Raw genomic sequence first — 18,598 nt, forward strand, 5'->3', positions numbered from 1 at the left:
GCCGCAAAAAGGATGAAAGAGAAATATAAGCATGAAAATATGCCATTAAGCTAAATAATGAGAGCGCGAAATGAACGACCGTAGTTACTAATAGTCACTGCTCGTTGTAGCACTACGTTTGACAAACAGCACACTCAAGTGTTCTGTCAATTAATGAGGCTATAACTATGATGTTAAAGGTGGTGTGTTTGTATAAATGGCAAGTAGATGTGCTTGTTATTCTCCCAGACATTTTGTTATTGGATCAATCTACAGTAAAATTAAGACTTAAACCAACAAGCTAGAGTATTAAATATGTATATGTTAAACGTACATATATATACATTAAGGTGGGACTAGGTGTGTCTGCAAGGCAAATGTTTACATTGCACCTCATCAGTCAAACAGATAGATTGAAGTATCAGGTAACATAGAACTAGAACCATGTCTGAGCTTGTCTGTGCGTATGTATGGTGCATAAGTGTATCTGTGTGTATATTAGAGAACCGTGCATTTCAAGGTTTCAGACTGAGGGTTTTTCGGTGTCTTAGTCTCAGTCAGAAAGAACACAGTAAGATTTGTTCACGTATTACTTTAAGCTCTGTCAAACCAGAAAGGCCAATTTTATAGAAGGTCTTTCCTCCAGTTCCAGTCACTCATAAAAGCCAAACACAACAACTAAACATTTCTCTTTCTCAGCTTCCCTTCAAGCAAACACTCAAATGAAGGACCATGCTTGTTGTCGAGTCTGTCCTGTGACATATTTGGCTTCCAGCATTGATCAAGTAGAACAAGGCTGTCTGTGATGATTATTGACTTCATGACAAGTGGCGTCCAACCTCCACGCCCCAAGGCCTCCTGGGCGGTGTAGTTTTTCTTAAGGCGAGAGGTTGCCCAACAGGTCCGGGGTGAGGTACCCTATGGGCATGACGGGCAGGGGCTTGGAGGGGGGTTGTGGGGAACAGGTAGGGGACCTCTGGGGGGAAGGGGGGTTGAGGAGAAGGCTGTGCTGGAAATCAACATCCTGAACCACAGTGTAGTCCGAAACAGGGGGGAGGAACTGAGCAGGGGGGGAGTCAGTAAGGATGTAGGGGGACTGGTAGTCCCCTAGGGGGGTGGTAGGAGGAAGATAGACCTGGTGGGGCTTGCTCTCGGCGGAAGGTGAGGGGAAGGTGTGGTAGACCTCCCCAGGTGAGGAGGGGTCAGGGGTGCTCATCTGCCGGCCACTGCTCTCTGTCGTGTAGCCCCCTGCCTCAGGAGCAACCACCAGCAGCTGAAACTTCAGCTTGTTCATTCTCCTCTCCTCCACTTCCTCACTCTCCTCCTCTCCTCCCTCCATTTTTCCCTTCTTATCCTTCTCTGTTGTTGGAGTGTTCTCCGGGGCTCTGACCTGCTGGCCTGGCGAGAGCACCACCCCTCCGGTGGGCGTCACATCGCTGACCTGTGCATAGAAGTCCATGTTAACCCAGCTCTGAGGGCCTCCCAGCTGAGTCTGGACCAGGTGCCTCTCCCTTCCCTCTGGAGGTAAGCCTGGAGCCTGGAGCCCGGGGCATGGGACCTCCAGCACATCTATGGACGGGGTGCTTGAGTGGCTCCAGTTCCCCAAGCATGGCTCAACTTTGTCGGGTTGGCTGGACAGGAGGGCAGCCATTAACATCAGGGTCTCCTGGTCAGGCAGCTCTGGATCATAGGACCTGGCCCGGCCAGAGTCATCATCAGGGATACTGAGAGAGGGAGGGAGAGAGAAAGAGAGAGGGGGACAGAGGGAGGGGGAGAGAGAAAGAGAGATAGAGGGAGGGAGGGAGGAGGAAAGAGAGAGAGAGGAGGAAAGATTGAGAGAGGAAGGGGTGGAAGGGGAGAGAGAGTTACCTGGAGGTACCATTCTAGATCTCGTAGCTAGCTACTTTAACGCTGCTTCATGCATCCAAAAGAGGCTCCTGTAGACTGACACTTTCTTAGTATAATTTCAGAAATGTTTCACTGAACAAAGCCTGCTCCATCCTATACCCGAGGCCATGAGAGCAGCCATGGTTTGTGTGGTGGTTGTTGTGACCCAGCAGTCTCTGTGAGTCTGAGCTCTGGTTGTCCTTCTCCCCAGGCTCAGGCTCGTCTGCGTCCAGCTCGATGAACTCCACCCAGGGCATGTCCTGGTACAGGTCCGGGGGGTAGGAGTGGAGAGCCCCCATACCAGCTCCACTCAGGATGAAGTTCAGCTCGTCCAGCTTTCCCTTCTGGATGGGGTGTGACAGAGAGAGAGAGATGACATTTGAAATGTCGTTATTTTTTTGGAACTTCTGTGAGTGTAATGTTTACTGTACATTTTTATTATCTACTTGTCTTGCTATGGCAATGTTAACATATGTTTCCCATGCCAATAAAGCCCTTGAATGGGGGGGAGAGAGAGTGAGTGGGTTTGAGACAGAAGAAAGGGAGAGAGAGAAGAGAGAGAGAAAGAGAGAGAAAGAAAGAGAGAGAAGAGAGAGAAGAGAGAGAAAGAAAAAGAGAGAGAGAAAAAAAAGAGAGAAAGAGAGAGAGAAAGAGAGAGAGAAAGATGAAGTCGGAAGTTTAAATACACGAAAGCCAAGGAGCATGTAAACAATTCACAATTCCTGACATTTAATCCTAGTAAAAATTCCCTGTCTTAGGTTAGTTAGGATCAGCACTTTATTTGAAGAATGTGAAATGTCAGAATAATAGTAGAGAGAATGATTATTTCAGCTTTTATTTCTTTCATCACATTCCCAGTGGGTCAGAAGTTTACATACACTCAATTAGTATTTGGTAGCATTGCCTTCAAATTGTTTAACTTGGGTCAAACGTTCCGGGTAGCCTTCCACAAGCTTCCCACAATAAGTTGGGTGCATTTTGGCCCATTCCTCCTGACAGAGCTGGTGTAACTGAGTCAGGTTTGTAGGCCTCCTTGCTCGCACACACTTTTTCAGCTCTGCCCACAAATTTTCTATGGGATTGAGGTCAGGGCTTTGTGATGGCCACTCCAATACCTTGACTGTGTTGTCCTTAAGCCATTTTGCCACAACTTTGGAAGTTGTCCATTTGGAAAACCCATTTGCAACCAAGCTTTAACATTCTGACTGATGTCTTGAGATGTTGCTTCAATATATCCACATCATTTTCCTTCCTCTTGATGCCAACTATTTTGTGACGTGCACCAGTCCCTCCTGCAGCAAAGCACCCCCACAACATGATGCTGCCACCCCCGTGCTTCACGGTTGGGATGGTGTTCTTCAGCTTGCAAGCTTCCCCCTTTTAACCTCCAAACATAACAATGGTCATTATGGCCAAACAGTTATATTTTTCTTTCATCAGACCAGAGGACATTTCTCCAAAAAGTACGATCTTTGTCCCCATGTGCAGTTGCAGACCGTAGTCTGGCTTTTTTTTAATGGCGGTTTTGGAGCAGTGGCTTCTTCCTTGCTGAGCAGCCTTTCAGGTTATGTCGATATAAGACTCGTTTTACTGTGGATATAGATACTTTTGTGACTGTTTCCTCCAGAATCTTCAAAAGGTCCTTTGATGTTGTTCTGGGATTGATTTTCACTTTTTGCACCAAAGTACGTTCATCTCTAGGAGTCAGAACGCGTCTCCTTCCTGAGCGGTATGACGGCTGCGTGGTCCCATGGTGTTTACACTTGCGTACTATTGTTTGTACAGATGAACGTGGTACCTTCAGGCGTTTGGAAATTGCTCCCAAGGATGAACCAGACTTGTGGAGGTGTACCATTTTTTCTCTGAGGTCTTGGCTGATTTCTTTTGATTTTCCTATGATGTCAAGCAAAGAGGCACTGAGTTTGAAGGTAGGCCTTGAAATACATCCACAGATAAACCTCCAATTAACTCAAATGATGTCAATTAGCCTATCAGAAGCTTCTAAAGCCATGACATCATTTTCTGGAATTTTCCAAGCTGTTTAAAGGCACAGTCAACTTAGTGTATGTGAACTTCTGACCCACTGGAATTGTGGTACAGTGAATTATAAGTGAAATAATCTGTCTGTAAACAATTGTTGGAAAAATGACTTGTGTCATGCACAAAGTAGATGTCCTAACCAACTTGCCAAAACTATAGTTTCTTAACAAGAAATTTGTGGAGTGGTTGAAAAACGAATATTAATGACTAACCTAAGTGTATGTAAACTTCGACTTCAACTGTATATTTGTGTTTTAAGCAGGTATAAAAAAAGAAGAAGAGAATACGTATTTTAAGTAATGCTTCAATTGCAATTCTGGCTCTAGGTAAAACAAGTAAAATAAATACATAATGACGTATGTGAATGTATGTGGCTATGAGAAGTGTGAAATGTGTATGACAGGGATAATGTGCAACATGTTGAGTGTGTAAGGACCCGTTTCTATTTTGTATACAGTAGTACTGTGTATTGAAGACAATTTTCCCCTCGGAAACATTCAACTTCCTCCTATGCTGTCATTATCACTCTCCATTAGGGTTGCAAAGGGTCAGAAACTTTCCAGAAAATTTCAGGAACTTTTCCATGGGAAAATAAGCATGTGAATTTTGGGAATTTGCTTAAATTCATCAAAAAAGTTAGCTTATAACAGTGAACCTTTTTTAGTGGGATACACATAAGTCAAATTTAGGTCTTGTGGCATATTTTGGTTAAACTATCCCCAATTCAATGGAATTGCAACCCTCTGCATGCACAGTGCACTCTTCCATCACATGTGCAGTGCACTCTTCCATCACATGTACAGCTGATTCTCAAGATCTTGCACACTAATGAGATGCTATTGAGCCCACACTGCTACACTGTCTGAGCCAAGCCAAGTTTTCTGGTAAGTGTTGATTACAATACTGGGTGGGGTGAACATATTTTATATGACATACATGATTATTTGTTAACTAGTAAATAGTAGCCTACAGCAAAGTGTGTTTAAAGTTGTTAACAATTTCTACTAGTTAGTTTTTGCTACCATGTGGGTTTTAGCTTGCTTGAGCCTGCTAACCGAGGAGTGTAATTCTCCTGTTTCCATACATGTTTCATTTTAAAACACGCATCTTACAAAGCAGTTGTTAAATCTAACTGCTTAACTATTTATCTGTACATGGAATTGTATTGGGTAAAACATTTTTTTTTTTTATTAAAATCTTTATAGGAAAATGCCACTGGCACTATCTGATGTGTGGAGACATTAAACTGCAGCAAATGTAGAAGGAAAAGCTGTGTACATTTGCAAATACTGTGCCAAATCATATGTGAAGAATCATCTGGCCAAGTGCATAAAGTTCCCTCAAGCAACCTCTGACAAAAGTCCCTCTACTTCTATTCGAGGTAAAAATTATTAAGCAGACACCTTATTGATAGCAACAGCTCATGGTCCTCCTGGAATCAATAGTTCTTTTGACTCATTGGAGGAATGTAGTCAGATAAATGCTGATGAATGTATTGCTCGAGCTGTGTATGCAACTGGTTCACCTCTGATGCTCACAGTCAATGTGTATTGGGAGAGATTTTTGAATGTTCTTCGCTCAGCACGCACCCCTCCAACCAGGCATGCTTTATCTACTCATTTGCTGGATGCAGAGTTCAACAGAGTTCAAGTGAAGGTCAAGCAAATCACAGAGAAAGCAGACTGTATTGCAATCATCTCTGATGTGTGGTCGAATGTTCGTGGGCAAGGAATAATTAACTACATCATCTCCACCCCTCAACCAGTATTCTACAAGAGCACAGACAAGGGACCACAGACAGACACAACGGTCTCTACATTGCAGATGAGCTGAAGGCAGTCATCAATGACCTTGGACCACAGGAGGTATTTGCACTGGTGACAGGCAATGCTGCAAACATGAAGGCTGCTTGGTCTACCCTCACATCACACCCATTGGCTGTGCTGCTCATGCATTGAATCTGCTCCTCAAGGACATCATGGCACTGAAAACAATGGATACACTCTCCATTGAACAAAGGCAATGGTTAGGTATGTGAAGGGTCATCAAGTTATAGCAGCAACCTACCTCACCAAGCAAAGTGAGAAGAATAAGAGCACCACATATAAGCTGCCCAGCAACACCCGTTGGTGGGGAAGGAGTCTCTCCAAGAAATAGGTTATAGGTTTCAGGAGTTTCAGGCTGCTTACCACTCTCTCCCAAAATACACCATCCAGGAGGATCCTCTTGATGGGGCTGCCGATATGGACAGCCCCATCAAGAGGATCCTCCTGGATGGTGTATTTTGGGAGAGAGTGGTAAGCAGCCTGAAACTCCTGAAACCTATAGCAATAGACATTGCACAGATTGAGGGAGACAATGCCATCCTGTCTGATGTTCAGACTCTGCATGCAGATGTAAGAGAATAAATATGTACTGCCCTGCCAATTTCACTGTTGCTCCAAGCAGAGGAAACTGCAGTTCTGAAATACATCAAAAAGCGTGAAGACTTCTGCCTGAAGCCCATACACGCCGCAGCGTACATGTTGGACCCCAAGTATGCTGGCAAGAGCATCCTGTCTGGTGCAGAGATCAACACAAGGCCTATGGCGTCATCACTACCGTGTCTCTCCACCTTGTCCTGGATGAGGGCAAGGTTCTTGGCAGTCTCGCAAAGTACACTTCCAAGCAAGGGCTTTGGGATGGAGATGCAATATGGCAGTCGTGCCAACATATCTCATCGGCCACCTGGTAGAAGGGTGTTTGTGGATCTCAGGCTCTTTCCCCTGTTGTCAATATCATCCTCCAAATCCCACCAACATCAGCCATCTCAGAGCGCAACTGGTCCTTATTTGGGAACACACACACCAAAGCACGCAACAGGCTGACCAATACAAGGGTTGAAAATGTGGTGGCCATCCGGGCAAATTTTTGGCTTTTTGAGCCTGACAACGAGCCATCCTCAACAAGGTTGGAAAGTGACAGTGAAGATGAGGCCTCAGAGTCTGACGTTCAAGAGGTGGACATTGATGAGGTCCAGGGAGAAGTCATGGAAGCCTGAGAGGAAGACAACCAAAGCTTTTGTTCCGAGACTATCATTTTAAAGATGTATGTTGAAAACGTTTTTGGGAGATGCGATGGATCATTGGGGATCATTCAATATTCCCTTTCTTTTGTTGTTCAGTGAAATCATCCCATGTGAAGAGTCAACTCATTTAATTAAAGTTCAATTCGTAACTAAATATATATATTTTTCTATTGGAAGGATTTCATAATTTGCAATTATGTCTACTTATGATAAGGTAAAATGTTTATGTTTCTGTCTCCATATGATATGGTAAATATACTGCTCAAAAAAATAAAGGGAACACTTAAACAACACATCCTAGATCTGAATGAAAGAAATAATCTTATTAAATACTTTTTTCTTTACATAGTTGAATGTGCTGACAACAAAATCACACAAAAATAATCAATGGAAATCCAATTTATCAACCCATGGAGGTCTGGATTTGGAGTCACACTCAAAATTAAAGTGGAAAACCACACTACAGGCTGATCTAACTTTGATGTAATGTCCTTAAAACAAGTCAAAATGAAGCTCAGTAGTGTGTGTGGCCTCCATGTGCCTGTATGACCTCCCTACAACGCCTGGGCATGCTCCTGATGAGGTGGCGGATGGTCTCCTGAGGGATCTCCTCCCAGACCTGGACTAAAGCATCTGCCAACTCCTGGACAGTCTGTGGTGCAACGTGGCGTTGGTGGATGGAGCGAGACTTGATGTCCCAGATGTGCTCAATTGGATTCAGGTCTGGGGAACGGGCGGGCCAGTCCATAGCATCAATGCCTTCCTCTTGCAGGAACTGCTGACACACTCCAGCCACATGAGGTCTAGCATTGTCTTGCATTAGGATGAACCCAGGGCCAACTGCACCAGCATATGGTCTCACAAGGGGTCTGAGGATCTCATCTCGGTACCTAATGGCAGTCAGGCTACCTCTGGCGAGCACATGGAGGGCTCTGCGGCCCCCCAAAGAAATGCCACCCCACACCATGACTGACCCACCGCCAAACCGGTCATGCTGGAGGATGTTGCAGGCAGCAGAACGTTCTCCACGGCGTCTCCAGACTCTGTCACGTCTGTCACGTGCTCAGTGTGAACCTGCTTTCATCTGTGAAGAGCACAGGGCGCCAGTGGAGAATTTGCCAATCTTGGTGTTCTCTGGCAAATGCCAAACGTCCTGCACGGTGTTGGGCTGTAAGCACAACCCCCACCTGTGGACGTCAGGCCCTCATACCACCCACATGGAGTCTGTTTCTGACCACTTGAGCAGACACATGCACATTTGTGGCCTGCTGGAGGTAATTTTGCAGGGCTCTGGCAGTGCTTCTCCTGCTCCTCCTTGCACAAAGGCGGAGGTAGCGGTCCTGCTGCTGGGTTGTTGCCCTCCTACGGCCTCCTCCACATCTCCTGATGTACTGGCCTGTCTCCTGGTAGCGCCTCCATGCTCTGGACACTACGCTGACAGACACAGCAAACCTTCTTGCCACAGCTCGCATTGATGTGCCATCCTGGATGAGCTGCACTACCTGAGCCACTTGTGTGGGTTGTAGACTCCGTCTCATGCTACCACTAGAGTGAAAGCACCGCCAGCATTCAAAAAGTGACCAAAACATCAGCCAAGAAGCATAGGAACTGAGAAGTGGTCTGTATTGGGGGTGTCTTGCTAATTGCCTATAATTTCCACCTGTTGTCTATTCCATTTGTACAACAGCATGTGAAATGTATTATCAATCAGTGTTGCTTCCTAAGTGTACAGTTTGATTTCACAGAAGTGTGATTGACTTTGAGTTACATTGTGTTGTTTAAGTGTTCCCTTTATTTTTTTGAGCAGTGTATATCCAATGCAAAAACCATCTACATTTAAATGGTATTACTATTAATTTGCATATATTTCCGTTAATTCCCACGGAAAGTTTCCACCTGAATATTCCCCATAATGTGCAACCCTACCCTGCATCTTATCAATTGTCTCTAAATTTTAAAGTCTACAATATGTTGTACCGTATATACTGTTGTCCTAAGATCCAGTCCTTAAAATAGTATGAGAGCATCTTGAACTCTGACCACTGAAAAGTATAGTGGAGCAGAGAGAGTTTATAAATTGGCTATAAAAAAAACTCCAGGCATTTCCAATGACAAAATTGATGGTCTTTGCGTTTCATTGCCAAGCCCTCATGTGTACCCACAAAGCCTATTATTATAATAATATCAATAATTTAGATTCTATTTCTATGTGCGTGCCCTGGTAATTTCCAGTTCTATCATATTACTGTGTTTTATTTCCTGTTCATAGGGACACTGCGCGGTTTCCTCTTCATAGGGACACTGTGCGGTTTCCTCTTCATAGGGACACTGCGCGGTTTCCTCTTCATAGGGACACTGCGCGGTTTCCTCTTCATAGGGACACTACGCGGTTTCCTCTTCACAGGGACACTGCGCGGTTTCCTCTTCATAGGGATACTGCGCGGTTTCCTCTTCATAGGGACACTGCGCGGTTTCCTCTTCATAGGGACACAGCGGTTTCCTCTTCATTTTCATATTTTTTTATTTTTTCACCTTTATTTAACCAATTAGGCCAGTTGAGAACAAGTTCTCATTTACAACTGCGACCTGGCCAAGATAAAGCAAAGCAGCGTGACACAAACACAGAGTTACACATGGGATAAACAAACGTACAGTCAATAACGCAATAGAAAAATGTATATACAGTGTGTGCAAATTTAGTAAGATTAAGAAGGTAAGGAAATAAATAGGCCAAAGTGGCGAAATAATTACATTTGAACAATTAAACACTGGAGTGAGATGTGCAAGTCGAGATACTGGGGTGCAAAGGAGCTTTGGGCCAGCCAACGAGAGCATACAGGTCACAGTGGTGGGTAGTAAACGGGGCTTTGGTGATAAAATGGATTGCACTGTGTTGAACTACATCCAATTTGCTGAGTAGAGTGTTGGACGCTATTTTGTAAATGACATCGCCGAAGTCAAGGATCGGTAGGAGAGTCAGTTTTACGAGGGTATGTTTGGCAGCATGAGTGAAGGATGCTTTGTTGCGAAATAGGAAGCCGAGTCTAGATTTAATTTTGGATTGGGGATGCTTAATGTGAGTCTGGAAGGAGAGTTTACAGTCTAACCAGACACCTAGGTATTTGTAGTTGTCCACATATTCTAAGTCAGAACTGTCCAGAGTAGTGATGCTAGACAGGCGGGAGGGTACGGGCAGCGAATGGTTGAAGAGTATGCATTTAGTTTTACTTGCATTTAAGAGCAGTTGGAGGTCATGGAAGGAGTGTTGTATGGCATAGAAGCTCGTCTGGATGTTTTTTTACACAGTGTCCAAAGAAGGGCCAGAAGAATACAGAATGGTGTCATCTGCGTGGAGGTGAATCAGAGAATCACCAGCAGCAAGAGCGACATCATTGATGTACACAGAGAAAAGAGTCGGCCCAAGAATTGAACCCTGTGGCACTCCCATAGAGACTGCCAGAGGTTTGGACATCAGGCCCTCCGATTTGACACACTGAACTCTATCTGAGAAGTAGTTGGTGAACCAGGCGAGGCAGTCATTTCAGAAACCAAGGCTGTTGAGTCTGCCGATAAGAATGCGGTGATTGACAGAGTCGAAAGCCTTGGCCAGGTCAATGAATACGGCTGCACAGTATTGTCTATTATCGATGGCGGTTATGATATCGTTTAGGACCTTGAGCGTGGCTGAGGTGCACCCGTGACCAGCTCGGAAACCAGATTGCATACCGGAGAAGGTACGGTGAGATTCGAAATGGTCAGTGATCTGTTTGTTAACTAGACTTTCAAAGACTTTAGAAAGGCAGGGTAGGATAGATATAGGTGTATAACAGCTTGGGTCTAGAGTGTCTCCCCCTTTGAAGACGGGGATGACCGCGGCAGCTTTCCAATCTTTAGGGATCTCAGACGATACGAAAGAGAGGTTGAACAGGCTAGCAATAGGGGTTACAACAATTGCGACAGATAATTTTAGAAAGAGAGGGTCCAGATTGTCTAGTCCAGCTGATTTGTAGGGGTCCAGGTTTTTCAAGCTCTTTCAGAACATCAGCTATCTGGATCTGGGTGAAGGAGAAATGGGGGAGGCTTGGGCAAGTTGCTGTGGGGGGTGCAGAGTTGTTGACCGGGGTAGGGGTTCATAGGGGCACTGAGTGGTTTACTTGAGCTACTGTACAAGTGGTGGGGTTGTTTGAAAAGCACATGTTCCTCGTCAACAGCAGCCCACATCCCATTTCAACAGCACACCAACACAATGACACCTGGTCACACCTGGTCACAACCACACATCCTCCTCCCCTTAGCTAGTATCTCTAGAGCATATAAAATCAAATCTTCTTGGTCACATGCTTCGTAAAGAACAGGTGTAGACTAACAGTGAAATTCCCAACAATTGAGAGAGAGAGAGAAAATAGAGAACTAATATAAAAGTAATAATAAAAAAAACAACAAGTAATCTCTTATAGTATGTCATTGTTCAACTTCCTACTCAAACCATGTTTTTAATTAACGTCAATGTGGATTATGTGTTTTCATCATATGTACTTGAACATGATACACTACATACACTACATGACCAAAATTATGTGGACACCTGCTCTTCGAAAATCTCATTCCAAAATCATGGGCAATAATATGGAGTTGGTCCCCCCTTTGCTGCTATAGCCTCCACTCTTCTGGGAAGGCTTTCCACTAAATGTTGAAACATTGTTGCGGGGACTTGCTTGCTTTCAGCCACAAGAGCATTAGTGAGGTCGGGCACTGATGTTGGGCAATTAGGCCTGGCTCATAGTCGGCATTCCAATTCATTCCAAAGGTTTTTGATGGGGTTGGGGTCAGGGCTCTGTGCAAGCCAGTCAAGTTCTTCCACACCGATCGACAAACCATTTCTGTATGGATCTTGCTTTGCATGGGGGCATTGTCATGCTGAAACAGGAAATGGCCTTCTCCAATCTGTTGCCACAAAGTTGGAAGCACAGAATCGTCTAGAATATCATTGTATGCTGTAGAGTAAATTTTTCCCTTCACTGGAACTAAAGGACCTAGCCTGAATCATTAAAAACAGCCTCCTCCACCACAGTTGGCACTATGCATTCAGGCAGGTCGTATTCTCCCGGCATCCGCCAAACCAAGATTTGTCCGTCGGACTGCCAGATGGTGAAGCGTGATTCATCACTCCAGAGAATGCGTTTCCACTGTTCCAGCCTCCAATGGCGGCAAGCTTTACACCACTTCAGCCGACGCTTGGCATTGTGCATGGTGATCTTAGGCTTGTGTGCAGCTGCTCGGCCATGGACACCCATTTCATGATGCTCCCGAAGAAACAATTATTGTGCTGACTTAGCTTCCATAGGTTGTTTGGAACTCAGTAGTGAGTGTTGCAACCGAAGACAGACAATCTTTACGCGCTACGCGTTTCAGAACTCGGCGGTCCTGTTCTGTGAGCCTGTGTGGTCTATCACTTCGCAGCTGAGACGTTGCTCCTAGATGTTTCCACTTCACAATAACAGCACTTACAGTTGACCCGGCAGCTCTAGCAGGGCAGAAATTTGACAGACTGACTTGTTGGAAAGGTGGCATCCTATGAAAGTGCCACGTTAAAAGTCACTGAGCTCTTCAGTAAGGCCATTCTACTGCCAATGTTTGTCTATGGAGATTTTTGCAGTACGTCCAATTGGCCTTACAACCGCAGTCCATGTGTAATCACGCCAGACCAGGACCACCACATCCGGCTTTTTAACCTGCGGGATAGTGGTGGGGTTATGGTATGGGCAGGCATAAACTACAGACAACAAACACAATTGCACTTAATTGATGGCAATTTGAATCCAGAGAGATACCGTGACAAGATCCTGAGGCCCATTGTCGTGCCATTCATCCGCCGCCATCATCTCATGTTTCAGCATGAGCATGAAGCCACGGCCCTATGTCACAAGGATCTGAACACAATTCTTGGAAGCTGAAAATGTCCCAGTTCTTCCATGGCCTGCATACTCACCAGACATGTCATCCATTGAGAACGTTTGGGATGCTCTGGATTGACGTGTACGACAGCGTGTTCCAGTTCCCGCCAATATCAAGCAACTTCACACAGCCATTGAAGAGGAGTGGGATAACATTCCACAGGCCACAATCAACAGCCTGATCAACCCTATGCGAAGGCGATGTGTCGCGCTGCATGAGGCAAATGGTGGTCACACCAGATACTGACTGGTTTTCTAATCCACACCCCAACCTTTTTTTTATAGGTATCTGTGACCAACAAATGCATATCTGTATTCCCAGTCATTTGAAATCCATAGATTAGGTCCGAATGAATTTATTTAAATTGGCTGATTTCCTTATATGAACTCTAACTTGGTAAAATCTTTGAAATTGTTGCATGCATTTATATTTTTTGTTGAGTATAATAATCTGTAATGAACTCTGAGCCATAACAATTCACACTTGTTTTTAGATCCTAAATACTTGATCACACCTACTCAAAAGACAAACGCACGCACGCAGTGTTAATCGTCTTACCTTAAGCAGTGCTGGATCTATCCCTTTGATTTTGGGTGCAGGGACAGGAGGCAGCAGAATCACCATCAGTCTGAGAGGAAGAGTAAGAGGGAGAGATGAGATGAAGATGACGTGTGTGTGTGTGTGTGTGTGTGTGTGTGTGTGTGTGTGTGTGTGTGTGTGTGTGTGTGTGCATGCCTGTGTGTGTGTGTGTGTGTGTGTGTGTGTGTGTGTGTGTGTGTGTGTGTGTGTGTGTGTGTGTGTGTGTGTGTGTGTGTGTGTGTGTGCGCATGCCGTGTGTGTGTGTGTGTGTGTGTGTGTGTGTGTGCGCATGCCTGTGTGTGTGTGTGTGTGTGTGTGTGTGTGTGTGTGTGTGTGTGTGTGTGTGTGTGCCTGTGTGTGTGTGTCCTCACCTCTGCTGCTGAGAGAAGATGATGAGCATGAGGAGAATGGCCACGCCCACAGCCCCGAAGATCAGGACCAGAGTCACAGGGAACGTTGACTCTAGAACAGGATCATCATCATCAACTTAATCATCGTCTTCATCACGGCCATCATCATCATCATGGACCATCATCTTCATCACGGACCATCATTATCATCATCACCACCAACATATACGTATCTTATAATGAAGAACACTTATTTAACCATAGTATTACTGCATAATGACAATCTTATCCTTGAACAAGATGGCTGCCATGTTTGTTCCCAGGGACGGCAGTTGAAAAATTTGCCATCTGGCTAAAATGGGCACTTTTACAGTAATGTTGATTAATGTTCACTGTCTCTGTAAAACTACATTTAATAGTGTAAACACCGCCCCTCTTCCCTCTGCTTCACATGAGCCACCCTGTCCGACTCCACCCAGACCCCGCTCTACCACGCCCTGCCTGACCCCAACCTGCCCTGCCCGACCCAGCCTGCCCTGCCCGACCCAGCCTGACCCCAACCGGACTCTGACCTCTCACCTTCATTGGGAATCTCTGGCACGTGGACAAAGATGACATCACTGAACTCCCCAAAGTTATTGAAGGCCCTCATTGCACAGTGCACACGCACCTCGTACTCCTCTCCTGTCTGAAGGCCGTAGATAGACTGCTGGGTGCCAAACTCATGCTCCAACTGAGAGAGAGATGGGGGAAGAGGGAAGAGGGAGACATGGGGAAAACATTTGTAAGAGAGGAATACGATGTAAAGCTATGAAATGTCTAAATAAAAAGTGATTATGTCTCAGAGTAAATTTGCTTCCATATACTGACTTCTGTGCCACAAACAAATGTGGTACTGTCGCTGATTGAGGCAGTCAACAACAGAATCTCTCTACTTGTTTGTGTCTTTATGAGAGGTTGATCTGTCAGTGACCTTCCCTGGCCTTGCCCTCTAACTCCTCTGACCCCTGCCCCTCATCACGACCCTGTTTTCCCAGAAGGCCTAGCTCTGGCTTCCGCTACGGCCCCATCAAAGCTGCAGAGGCAGCTGGGTAATAGGCTGGAAGTGCCGTCAGGGTGTCCCCCCGTGACTCACCACTTTCCAGTGTGAGCTGTTCCTCCTCCTGTACTGGACTTCATACACCAGTGTCAACCATCCAACGGCTACGTCGGCCGAGGGCGGGGGTTCCCAGCTCGCCATGATGTCATAGTTCAGGCCCGACAGGCTGATGTTCAGCAGCGTCCAATTCAGAGCCACTGGCGGGTCAGGGTGCACTGGCAGGGACGAAAGGGCATAGGTCAGTATATGAAAGACTGGCCAATAAATGACCAATGGTGTAAAGTGGTTTCCTTCTCCATATGCATTGTGCACTGATGAGACAAGTCAACCAATTTAGAATTGTCTTCAACATAGACCTTAATTGGTTTAATCATGTGTTTTCGAGCTGGACTGGGACAAAGCCTGTACCCCTTGGGGCTCCCAGGACCAGAATCTCACGTCCCCCTGCTAGTCTATAGACCAGGTGTCCCCAACTACATTCAGCCGCCGGCAGATTGTCTCTTGAGCGGAGGGTCAGGGGGCCAGAACATAATTATAAATAACTTGTACACTGCAAATTGACCGCAAGAAGCCCAAACAGATACAGTATTTGACAAAACATAATCATTTCAAACCTTGATTACATTGGGATACGTTCACATGTGTCTCTATGGGAAGACTTGGGAACAGATTTCCTACATCACTTTGAGCTGATTTCCTGGTGATTTTTTTCCTGGTGTCTTTTATGTCCAACAAAAAAAATGTTTTAAATAAATGATTTCTTGTCCACCTTACATTAGAAGAGCATGTCTGAAACATGTCCCCGCCAGTGTACCTGTATCCACTAGTCCAGTCGGTGTGAAACCTCCCTGAATAATAACAACAGCTGCTGCTATGATCAATCATTATCATCAGTTCTATTCTGACTGAGGATTGTCCACCCCTCCGTCTGTTCATTCCTGCTGTCATCTTTCCATTCACCTCTGAACACAGGGTTTCTGGTAGAAACGGCCTCCATCCCTCGGCTATCATTAGTCTCACATGCTGATAGTCCTTCTCTGCTTTTGGAGGGGCGGGATGGAGAAGTTGCTTTACAATATTTCATTATTTTTCCTACGGTGTCCATCTAATATGGATACTTGTCATTTCCACACATGTTCCCACTGTTAGGTGGGATCCAGAGGTCCAAATTAGATACAGTATATTAAAACTGTGGGAGCATGGTCTGACATTGGCCAACATGCAACAGGACAATGCTGTTGTCCTGGTATTTCTGATAATGTGTTGGCCCTCTAGGCCTTACTGCTCCTGGTCCTCCTGGGAACCCAGTGTGCTTACAGGTTTTCATTTCAACCCAATTACAGTAATCAACCCCTCGTCCCACGATACGTTTGGATGGCCACTCAACCAATCAGGTCAACTGCCACTGATGATGTCAAGAGACTTGATGACAATTGTGTATTTCAAACAGTCAAGTTCTGGATTTTTAAAAGACATCAGTGGCTTCCAGAAAATGAACAGGGATTTAATTGAGGATCCCACCCAGTAGCTAAGCCAGTCAGGCCCATTCAGATTCCTCAGTTCTGCATCTGGGCATAAAGAAGTGTCTAGGGGCTATCAACTAAGTGTTGTTAACTACAACAGTCCAAATTAGCATGTCTCTGTTGTGCCCTCACCAATGTCCTGCAATTCGAAGCACAAGGTATCGTAGGTTTTGTTCTGGCTTTCAGAGTGGAGCCGCACACAGTATTTGATCCAGATAACTGTGTTGTTCTTATTAAAGAAACATTCATTCTTCACAGAGGAGGAGTAGTCAGGGCACTCCTTCCATTCCTTCGTCAAGTCATTCCTAAGGGAGGGAGAGAGGTATTTTAGAGGTCTATTATGCAAATATACATTTTAGAGGTATATGCAGGTATACTCTCAAGTAGGGGTGTGCCGAGTACCCGGACAAAACGAGTATCGAAACGGATATGGAGAATTTTCAGAATACGATTATGACACAAGTACTATTTATTATTATCCGTGATTAGAAAAAAAATACATCCAAGTAAGTAAATTGCATTTAAATCACACGTCCTGGTTTTTCGATCACGAGTAAATCCAATTACGAGTATCAAGTGTAATAAAACGGATACGATTACGAGTATAACGAGATCGGCACACCCCTACTCTCAAGTTCGCATAGGTCATTGATAAAGAGAGAATAAAACTTAAATAATAAACAGCTCTCTCTCTCTGCTCACTTCTTCCAGTACTGGATTTGCAGTGCTCCGGGTTCCGTGAGATTCTGGAAGCTTCCGGGACTCCACCAACACCTAAAGGTCTCCTGTTCCCTGGACTTACACCCAGTCAAATGAGGAGCCTGGACGGAGGGATCTGAGATAGAGAGATTTTTATATTGAAAAAAATACCTTTATTGGCCCAGCAGTTTGATTTCAGCACAATCTTTAATTCTGAGAGAGACTTCAATGATCACAGAGAAGCAAACTAACAAAATGACATGGGCTACTGCATAAGACAAGACACAGTATGTGACTCCATCTGTGGTGTGGATCGAATCTTTCATTAGGAGAAATATGCAGGCCTCTGAGGTGTGGACTTGGAAAAAAAACTTTGATATGGGGTGGAACTGAGTGTAATTGAGTTTGTGCTTTCCTCTGGGTTGAGCCAACAACATAGAACAGTTAATCAATGCCAGTTCATACATACACGCTCCAATCCCCTGCTAGCTGTGCTCTGTGCATTTCAATCAGGCAGAGCATTACTACTGTAGAAAACAGTGACATTTTGAGTTATCAAATCTTGGTAGCAGGGCACCTGGGTGTAACCTAAATATACAGTTTCCTACTCTGTTTTTCCATTGCCGCTTCTCTTCGATCCCTCATCAGCCACTTCTCTTCCTCTACCCCCTCCACACCCCCACCGGCCCATCCTCTACCCCCTCTACCGGCCATCCTCCCTTCCTCTACCCCCTCTACACACGCCCACACGCCCATCCTCTACCCCCTCCACCGCCCATCCTCCCTTCCTCTACCCCCTCCACCGCCCATCCTCCCTTCCTCTACCCCCCCACCGGCCCATCCTCCCTTCCTCTACCTCCTCCACACACCCCCACCTGCCCATCCTCCCTTCTTCTAACCCCGCCACACCCCCACCTGCCCATCCTCCCTTCCTTTACCCCCTCCACACCCCCACCTGCCCATCCTCCCTCTACCCCCTCCACACCCCCACCTGCCCATCCTCCCTTCTTCTACCCCTGCCACACTCCCATCTTCCCTTCCAGCCAGTTTGTCATCCAGTTGTGAGGCTCTGGGTTTGGCACAACCATAAATAAGGGTCTGAAGGTGCCATTGATTTCTGCTCTCCCCTACTGAATGCAGCACAGAACCCAGAACCCCCACACACACACAAAGTTATCTATTCTCATAAACATGTCTACTAAAATCTTCAAATACTAGCCATTTCAATGAAAATGTACTTCTACATTTTTGGTTTGTGGAAATGCTTTGCATTTGATAAGTGGTAATATCATCACCATCACAACCATTATCATCATCAACATGGAACATACACTACATGACCAAAAGTATGTGGACACCTGTTCGAACATCGCATTCCAAAATCATGGGCATTAATATGGAGTTGGTCCCCCCTTTGCTA

The 18,598-nt window shown here is 45.4% G+C and overlaps 1 protein-coding gene across 1 annotated transcript in view; it reads right to left on the minus strand.

Annotated features, from left to right (window-relative positions):
* Positions 1 to 563: 563 nt before the first annotated feature.
* Positions 564 to 18,598, minus strand: part of slr (somatolactin receptor) — a 67,669-nt gene continuing 49,634 nt past the window's right edge. The window contains exons 3-10 of the mRNA NM_001141617.1: positions 17,182 to 17,314; positions 16,612 to 16,784; positions 14,993 to 15,171; positions 14,437 to 14,590; positions 13,879 to 13,969; positions 13,487 to 13,556; positions 1,987 to 2,210; positions 564 to 1,703 (exon numbers count right to left, since the gene is read on the minus strand). Of these exons, the coding sequence (NP_001135089.1) occupies positions 857 to 1,703; positions 1,987 to 2,210; positions 13,487 to 13,556; positions 13,879 to 13,969; positions 14,437 to 14,590; positions 14,993 to 15,171; positions 16,612 to 16,784; positions 17,182 to 17,314 (1,871 nt within the window). The 3' untranslated portion in view covers positions 564 to 856. The remainder of the gene's footprint in view (positions 1,704 to 1,986; positions 2,211 to 13,486; positions 13,557 to 13,878; positions 13,970 to 14,436; positions 14,591 to 14,992; positions 15,172 to 16,611; positions 16,785 to 17,181; positions 17,315 to 18,598) is intronic.

This window comes from Salmo salar, chromosome 20, assembly GCF_965601325.2.
Source record: "Salmo salar chromosome 20, fSalSal1, whole genome shotgun sequence".
Classification (NCBI taxonomy): Eukaryota; Metazoa; Chordata; class Actinopteri; order Salmoniformes; family Salmonidae; genus Salmo; species Salmo salar.